The following is a 9,385-nucleotide window of genomic DNA, read 5'->3' as shown; positions in this document are numbered from 1 at the left end:
TGATTTTACATATGTTTATTTTTGTCACCGGAGGGAACATTGTATACATAAACTCTTCGCGATAAAAAAAAAAGTACAAGTTGAACGTTGACGGTTTCAGAAATGTAGGAGTTGTACTTCGTCTCCCTATCTCTGCACGCACCACTATGTCCGCATATCTACAGTCGGTGACAGGTCAAGAGCCTACTCGCACCTCTTTCCCACTTTAGCAGAACGAAGGCTGGAGAGGAGGTTATCTCCTCTCCAGAAATCCTTCTGCTGAAGTGGAAAGGGGTGGGAGGAGTTTCCACTGAACTCTTTACCTCACCAACTACAGCTCTGAATGTCTTTGTCCATAACACGTCGTGGCCCCAAACAAGAAAGGTCCGCGATTGCCCACACACATTGTGGGCAGTGAGCATGTGCCGATAGCTGCTCCACCGCATGAAGACACAAACGAAGAATGTGCTAGAAGCTCTGCCTCCAGCAGAGGCTCGTACGTCTTCGGTAGCGCTTTGTCAGGACGTGCTCACAAAACCCTAAAGTGTATACTGAAAGCAGAAAGCTCCCGCTGAAGGCGGAGCTACTGTATTCCATCGAAATACCCGTCTTGCGCAATCCGTACATCTACAAGGTTAGACTGCATATCTGCCTGCCATATGTTCCTACTTCCCCTACTGTTGCCCAGATATCCTGATGCCAGTTTTCAAGCTCACTCCCTCCATCTTATGCCAACCCTCGTGTTCCGAGGGATCTTTTTAAAGGGACCATGGAATGAATTTTGGGAAGGGATAAATTGGGACTTTACTAATCGCGTATCATTTAGTGCGCCAAAAGAAACCTTGTACGCGAGGGCAGAGAGCCAAAAGCCTGCTTTTCTGTAAGAAAATTTGAAATAAATGCAGCAAACCCAGAAATCTTGAAGACCGGTGGCTTCACTATGCTTCCATAGGAGTTAAGCCTTTTTCTTTTTTTTACTTTTTCCTCAGGCAAGTTCGCTCTTTGCAAATTTTATAGAAAAAAATGCATCACCATTGGGCAATAATGCGCAAAATCGTAGCGCAATAAGTTAAGAAACCAATTGTTGTGGTCGATTTAAAGAGCCTGGCTGCTATTTAAGACACCCTGTATAATCACTTGTGAATGAGTTCCTTGGTTTGCTTAAATAGCACGGTTGAAGCTTGGAGTCTTTGCACCCGGTGCCCAAGCACGTCACGACCGAAATGAGAATTGAGTTGAGAACTAAGGCTAAGGAGGAAGAAGTTGAGAAATCATTTCACGGTCCCTTTAATATGCCCCAAGACTTGCATGCAGAGACATTTCGGGTATTGCCATTTGGGTGCATGAATGGATGCGACCAACTGCAGTAAAATGGCTGTTTCCTCTGTCCACAACAGCTTATGAGTGCAGGATATTCAATAAAAAAGGAGGCGATGACAGTACAACGAACAAGTAACAACGCTCCTTACTGTGAGCCAGTCACTTCGAGGAGTGGCAGCTCAAATGGCAGCTCAAATAAGCAAAATACCTTGGTCACACAATCACTTTGAACAAAACACAGGTAAACAATACCCATTTTTTTTGTCATCATGCAGATCCATACGGGAAACAAAATATATACAGTAAAACCTCGTTATAACAAAGTTGAAGGAGCGGTCGTAATTATTTCGTTATAACCATTAGTTTGTTATAGCCGATGTCCATTTCTTCCTACTATTAGCAAGCAAGGGGAATTATGATTGCTTTGTTATATCCATTAGTTTGTTATATCCCGTTTTGTTATAACGAGGTTTTACTGTAGCTATCATACATTTACTTTAAAGGAACCCTCCGAAAAATATCATTTGCTTACTTGAATAGATGGCATCATAGGAAGGCAACAACATGCATCCGCAGAACTAACCCAGAATTGACTTTACTTAGAACAAATCGTTATTGTACAAATTGCATGAGGAACAACCGACGGAATCTGTAAAAGACACACTCGCTCTTTCACACTCACAACAACAAAGAACTTTGTTCCAAGTCAGCATTGTTTAACTCGTAACACAAACAAACACGCTTTGATAAAAAGCAAGAACTCGGAAGGAAATCCAAAATGACTAGGAAATTTAGTAGAACACAGATTTCGCGATCGGCATGGCGGCAGATCGATTGGCCTTTGTGCGTCCAACGAGGTGGAAGCAGGTTGCTGAGACTAGATGCTGCCCTTCTTGATTAGGCACGGACCAGGAGATATGCACCAGACTGCGCTCCAATAGCAAGAAGACCCCAATATCACATTCCGGGGTCTGGAAAGGAAAAAAACAATGCAGAACATATTTTAAAATCATATTATGAAATGCCAAAGCTTATCCCAATTCGGAGTCATGCAAAAACTCTTATTGCCAAAGTGAACGGAGTAGAACAAAAATTAAGTTTCGGTGCCCTTCTGACAGATTTCGCTCGTCTTTTTTTTTTATGTGGAACAATGTTACCAACGCTAGGGTCAGTCAGCTGTCAGAGTCAGAGGGCACACAGATCAGTGCCACACTTAGTATGTTTGGGTGGATGCAAAAGAAACAAACATATTAACTAGAATTTCTCTGCAGCGTTCCTGTAGAATATTGTGGCAAGGCTTTGTGCATCATGAGAGAGAAGCGCTTTACACCAAAATTCATTTATAGCTGCATCATTTGAAACAAACAAGTGCTAACTGCAGAATATGGAAGTGAGCAAACACATAACACTGTTAACATTTCTGCGCAAAAAACATTTGTTTATATACAACTACATCGAGCATGCTATTGCAAACACTTGTTGCACAAAAGCAAAACTTATAACAAGCTGGTTCTATAAAGTAGTACTGTCAGATTTCGAAATTAGCCAGATTTCATAAAGTGGGCACATGCAGTTTAAGCTATTTATTTATTTATTGATGATTATTTTTTTACTTCATTAATTTATTTATTGATGTTGATAAAGAGAGAGGACATGCATAGGGCCCTGCAAATCCACGAATTACCGCGGATAATACCCAGATATCCACAGCAAACTAGTGGATGTGGATATAAATGAATCAGATTTGGCAGATTGCGGATCGGATGTGGATATCGGGCTGCGGATGCGGATATCTGTGGGTATGGATCTACATTTTTGAACATGTTATATAAACATGCATGACCGCTCAGTGTAGAGTGAATAACTGAGTAATACTATGAAGTGCATCGTCAAATGTATTGCAAAAGCATACTACTCTCCCAGATAAAAGGTGCTGACCGGGGAGAAAATTGTTCTTTACGTCAAAAAAGATCCGATTCTCACCAAAAATTGCTTTAGAACATTCTACCCTGCCAAAAATGCTCTCTTTTGAAAAGGTAGAGAATGCATGGAGCATCAGTCGTCCTGGGAAAGCACATTCTTATTTGTCTGGGAAAGAGCAGAAAACATTCTTTGGGCAAGGAAAATCCAAAACGTACAAGCCACAAGAAAGTAGGAGCCTGCAAGTGGCTTCTTCACCTACAATTGTAGATAGGGAATACTGAATTCGATCCTCTGGAGTGGTGGAAGTTGTGCCAGCACGAGTTTCCGTACCTCACTCTTGTAGCGCAGTTCGCGCATGCCATCCCAGCGTCAAGTACACCAACGGAGAGAGACTTCTCATTGGCGGGCATTAATTTAAGAGAGGCGAACCAGTCTGAATCCGTCCATGTTGACGGTATTTTGTTTCTTCTACACAGCAACCTCGAGAAATAAAAGGTTGCGCGTTTGCGCATATATATATTTTTTTTTTTTTTCCTCTGCAGTTGGCATTGAATTGTTTTTACGTATATGATTTCGAGCATGCAGTTAAGGGTTTGTGTGTAACACTGAAACTGAAAGGAGGTGTTTACATTATTGAATAGTGTGATATTTCCCCAGTGGTGTACTCGCGCTTTTATATACACGAGTACATTGCTACGGTGAGTGTGCGCTTTTTCTCTCCCACATTTTTCTTTTTCGGCCTGAATAAAATGTCAAAATGTTATTAGTCTCCCCTCAGCTAATGTTCATGTTTATGAAATATGAGTTTTCTTGTTTTTTTTATATAAAGCAAAAAGGAAAATAAATATTAAAATTTCCATTGCATCTTCTGGACAGATGTCTATGTCACAATCTCCCAAGACTATCTCAAAACTACGATTGTTTTTCCAGCGATGCGAAATGTGTCTGGAAGGATGATCGCTTATTATACGGATACGATGAAATAACTTTCATCATATTCTGATACGAAGTGTTCTTTGTACAAAGGTAAGCAGACGGCTAATGTAATACCATCCAGATGCTTTTTCTTTTTAAATTTTTATTTATGCTTCATTTCATTATGTAAAATGGATGCGCGAATGCGGTTCAGATGTGGATACGAAATCTGCGGATACGGATCGGATGCGGATAATCAAACTGTTGTCCGTGCAGGGCTCTATACATGTGCTAGGGGGAAACATTTTTTTTATTCATTTACAGTATTTCAATGAAATCTGCACAAATTATGCTTGATCTTTGTTTTTATATTATAATCTGGTGATAGTTTTGGTGCAACTTGTTTTTTATGCTAGATGCAATGCACACAAAAAAAATAAAATAAATATAGAACCATGCTGTGCCTTACTGGGCCATGGCAACGCACTTAAAACGGCCTAGTAAGGTCAGCTAAGTTGCTCCTTTTAAACCAGTGAGTGCAATGAACAACAAAACTAATGTGTGAAGCAGAGAATAGGTTGGCCAAGAGATCACAGTTACAGTCATATCTCTAGCACAAGCAAGAGAACAAACGCCTGAATGGTTAGCCGATGATGTTCATGGCGTTGCACACCGACCAATGGCAAGGACGAAATCGGCTAGCGGAAGCACACATGCTCCCTCTCACAATAGACAGGCATTAAAAGACTTCACTATCGAGAGAAAAAATGAATAATATAGGAAAAAAGCATTAGGATCGAGACCGGTTATAACAAAGTCAACAGGAATCGGAAATCACTTCGCTTTATCCGCTATTTCGTTATAACCGACTTCGTTATAACCGGTCTCCACAGTAATTACTTTTCTGTCTAACGATCAATAAAAAACAAAAACAAAATCTAAAAAAAAAAAGTTAATAGTTGCTTGCAGTGCTTTGAATTGATAGTCTACTCTTCCTGACACGTAAAATGGACGTAGAAAAAAATTTGCGAGCAGCAGCAGAGGCCTTATTCATTGAGTGTACTTTTTGTTAGTAATACTACAAGCATTACAATTATGATTATTATTATTATTACTGACTTCTATGGCACTCATTACGAGCAATCAAATTACTCATAATCAATTACTTTTTTAAGTTTTTTTTTTTTTAATCGTTTGAATACATTTATTATGAAGTAATTGGAAGGGTAACTGACTAGTTTTGGAAGTACTCATATTATTTCTTAACCGGGGCTAGCGTTTCCTCCCGTTCCTAATGGCACCTTCTGTTTGTACGAGTTTTCTAACAAGGAATCCTCGACCAATTACTCCAGATGAAGATGGTCTACCAAAATTGGTGGATTAAGATGAGCAGTTTATAGTTCGGTGGTCCTAATCCAATAATGGACAGTACAAAAAAAAAACATTATCAAACCGAACCTGCAGTTTTGATGATCCAAAGTAATCGAAAAACTAATGGTTACTTTTTAAGGCGAAAACCTTATATGGTCTCATTATTCAGTCGACCTTCAAAGTCCTTGAGCAAAGACACGTCGAAGACATGTCGGCATGCCGGCGGCGGCACGAAGGGTACCAAAATGTTTACGTGACCACTCAGTGGATGACTAAGCAAATTAAGATGATGACTCGGCACACTGAGACAGATGACTCAATGAGTAAATCATCTGTCTGTCTTTAATGCATCGGCGTCGGCGCTTAAGCTTTCGCCTTCAAGTCGTCTTCGGGATAACATAAGAAACCCTGCGAATTTTCGAGTAACAGCCAATGACTTTTCTTCTCAAGTAATCAAGTAACCCATAATTTAATACTTTTTAACCAAGAGTAATTGTAATCGGAGTGACGTAATTAGAGTGACGTGTACGAGGCTGTTGTCATAGAAGCAATCCTGCCGGCATAAAAAAAAACACCGGTCTCCGATTCCGGCATGTTTCTCATTTCTAGGCAGGCGACTGCATGGTATTCTAGGGGAGGCAAACAGGTTGGCCCGGTCCTTGCAATGTGCACCGCCGATCGCGCACTCACCCGTTGTCTTCAGTCGGCCAATAGGAGAGCGGCACCCTCCTCGCTGGTGCTGGGACCGCAGGACAGCAGGGAGTCGCCAGCGGCACCTGGCGGCATCTCTTGTGCCTCCAGGAGCTCGTCGTCGTCGTCGTCCCCGCGATCCTCCTCCTCTTCGTCCTGATACGGGCTAACCTGAAGAATACGGCCCTCGATTACGGCATACTGCAAAACACACTGTGTGGGATGATGTCTACGACCTAAACAATAAATCGGTCCTGCTGTCTCGTCTTGGATTGAGGCTACGCTAGGCCCAGAATCATTTGTACAGGATATTTCAGAGTGCAGTTTGGGCGAAAAAAATTTCTATAAATAAGCCGATGCACAGAGTGCATCGAAACTTCTCACAAAGGTGCCTTTAGGTCATGCATTGATCATGTTCAAGTTTTGCGAGTGAAGGTTTCGGGAAAAATGAAAATATAAGTTTGAGAAGCCTGTTTTTCCTACGCACCAGAAGGAAAACGACAAAAAATCATCTGTTTGGCACTGCCACTCGCAGATGGCGCAACATAAAGCAAAAACGTGAAAGTTTCTTTGAGACAAACACTTGAAAGAAGATCCAGCAGATTCGAACATGTGTTAGATTAAAAGGTTTTGCGCCGACCAGAAGGTTTTGCCATTTTCCTCCTCATGCGCAGGGAAAAAAACTCCTTTTCAGGCTCAAATATTTTTTCCTGAAACCTTCACTCATGATTTTTGAGTATGATAAATGCAATACAAAATCAAACCTTTGTGAAAAGTTTTAATGCACTCCGTTCAATGGTTTATTTGTATAAATATTTTTACACCCAAATAATGCTTAGAAGCACCTTGTATGTTCACAGAGTAGAGGAGCTACAATGCCTCGAACGTGACATGTAGAAAATTGCTCAAGGAGTAGAACCACAAAAAAAAAAAAGAATGTCGGGCTGTGATAGACCTATTAGCCCTTTGCCTACTGCAATAATTTTGAAAAGAAACAATCCAAATGTATTGATTTTTACATTTTTAGATCAAATATTAATGACGTCCAATGTAAAAAGAAGTTTTAATGTAGTGCAAACAGTTTGCATCACCTGCTACGTCAACGTTCATGACCGGCGCAGCACTGAAGCGAAAACGCAGAGGCGCAGGGGGAGGCCCCCCCGATTGATTCTCATCCAATGCCGTCACGTCGGCACAATCTTGTCGTCAGAACCAGAGTTGTCAGAGCTAAAGTCAAACAGCTCAGTGGCCTCACTGTCGCTGTCAAATGAAAGGTTTATGTCCTCATCATCCGAATCGGAAGATGTGTCGTGAAATCTTCCGTTTTTCCCGCATTTTCGCTGCACACTTGTCACGAGGGGCACCGCTTCCGGAAGTGGATGCTGCCATTTTGAAAGCGCTTGTTGCCAGTGTTGAACCGGTTTTTCGGCCAAATCTTAAAACTTATTGTACGCTTTGCGCCATCTTTTCACAGCACGCAACACTAAACACATATCGACTAGTCCATTTTTCATCTTTGGTAAGGGACATGCGTTTCATTCAGCGTGGACGAGCCCAGCTTGTCTTCAAGAGGAGCGGCACGAAAACTGTGGATGAACGCAGCTCGTCCATCGTTGGGAAAGGGTTACTGGAGGAGTTACGATGCCTCGAACGTGGCATATCGGGAATCATTCACGGAGCAGGACAACAAAGAAAATCCGGGGCTGCGACAGGCCTATTTGAAAGGCAACAGACAGACGTGACTTTTTGTGCGTCGTTCTCGACGACAAGACAGCCCTTAACAGAAAAACAAAGCCCCCGGGGAGGCTGTGTTAAAACGCGGGAAGGCACGTGCAACTGAGCCAGCCTACCTTATTGTCCCGAGAAGTTGAAACAAAGAAACGTGGCGGCATACCACCTGTACCCTCGAGGACGCCGGCGCTCCTGTCCGTGTTTGTATATTCCTAGCCTTTGACAGCGCTCACACTTACGGTGAAACTAAGCATAGATGCGGCCAGTAGGGTCGGCAGACTGACCCTCGGGCGTTCGGTCTGGTCTCGAAAGCGCCGACTCACCGAGGGGTCTGCATAGTGGAAGGTGGACCTCGAGAGATCCACCTCGATGGGGAAGATGGAAGTGGTCTTCATGACCGCATGGCAGTCGTTGTGGTACTGGGACAGTGCAGACACCAGGCGCTGGAGCTGGAACACTATGTCTTGCACTGCGCATCAAGACGTGCACGTTGTCGGGACACGAGCCAAGAGCGTCTATAGTGCTCTGAACCCTAGCACGCTTAGAATTAACCCCTTAGCTGGAAACTTCCATGACCAAAAAATATCTGCAAAATGGGGACCTACTGTCCTTATTTCGCCAACATTTTTTGTATGGTACTGCAAGTATCTCGTCAAACTTTCTTTGTGCTGCTATTTATGCATTGATTTCTAAAGCAAAATTATTTCCCATCTTTTAGAATAAATGGCACTTCCTCCCGCGCGATAAAAGAGAGAATTTAAAGACGTGCTCCCCAAGACCAAGTGAGGAGTGGTGCATCTACAGACGCACCGCCCAGTTAAAGGGTTAAAACTGGTTCGCACACTTCCAACTGATTACGACTGAGTTTGTGACAACCTTTTGTCATCTCTCGCGACAAAGAGAATATGCTGGCGCCATTCATCAGGCAGACGTAAAACGCTTGCAATTTCCATACATTTCCTATTAGTTTCACGTGCCGTCCTTCCGTCGTTTGCTTGAAAAGCTTTCAACTAATGTTATAAACAACCATCTTCCACAGATAGCACATACATTTAATCCCGAAAATGCTGCAAAGCCTTCACCCTAGCGAAGTGCAGTTCCAGGTAGATAGCGCCAGCGTGCCAGTGTGTTCTGTCGTCTTAAGAGGTCGTAAGGCTGCACAGCACACTCGGTCGTAAGCAGTGTCGAGAGTGCGAACCAGCATTGACGGCCTTGGCTGTCACACGACATCACAGCGCCGCATTTGCGGCGGTGGCATGCTGGGCGGAAAACTCTGTGACGTCATCAAATCGGGTGACTACATCCGACCAGAGCATTTCACTCTTTAGCCGAGAGAAGACAACCATGGTGATCGTAAAGGCCACGACAATGATGACGGTAAGAACACGGAGATGACAGTAGGCATCATGACAATGGTGGTAGTCATTAGTACAGTGATTACAATAAAGACACAATG

The 9,385-nt window shown here is 42.8% G+C and overlaps 1 protein-coding gene across 3 annotated transcripts in view; it reads right to left on the bottom strand.

Annotated features, from left to right (window-relative positions):
- LOC8037020 (PRKCA-binding protein) overlaps positions 1-9,385 on the bottom strand; it is a 29,535-nt gene continuing 20,150 nt past the window's right edge. For all 3 annotated transcript variants that reach the window (XM_029981204.4, XM_029981202.4, XM_029981203.4), the window contains 3 exons: positions 8,253-8,398; positions 6,199-6,369; positions 1-2,270 (listed from right to left, as the gene is read on the bottom strand). In XM_029981204.4, coding sequence (XP_029837064.1) covers positions 6,208-6,369; positions 8,253-8,398 — 308 coding nt within the window. In that variant the 3' untranslated portion in view covers positions 1-2,270; positions 6,199-6,207. The remainder of the gene's footprint in view (positions 2,271-6,198; positions 6,370-8,252; positions 8,399-9,385) is intronic.

The sequence above is a fragment of the Ixodes scapularis genome, unplaced genomic scaffold (assembly GCF_016920785.2).
Source record: "Ixodes scapularis isolate PalLabHiFi unplaced genomic scaffold, ASM1692078v2 PGA_scaffold6__148_contigs__length_123643588, whole genome shotgun sequence".
In the NCBI taxonomy this organism is placed as follows: domain Eukaryota; kingdom Metazoa; phylum Arthropoda; class Arachnida; order Ixodida; family Ixodidae; genus Ixodes; species Ixodes scapularis.
This window is presented reverse-complemented; position numbering and strand designations above follow the sequence as displayed.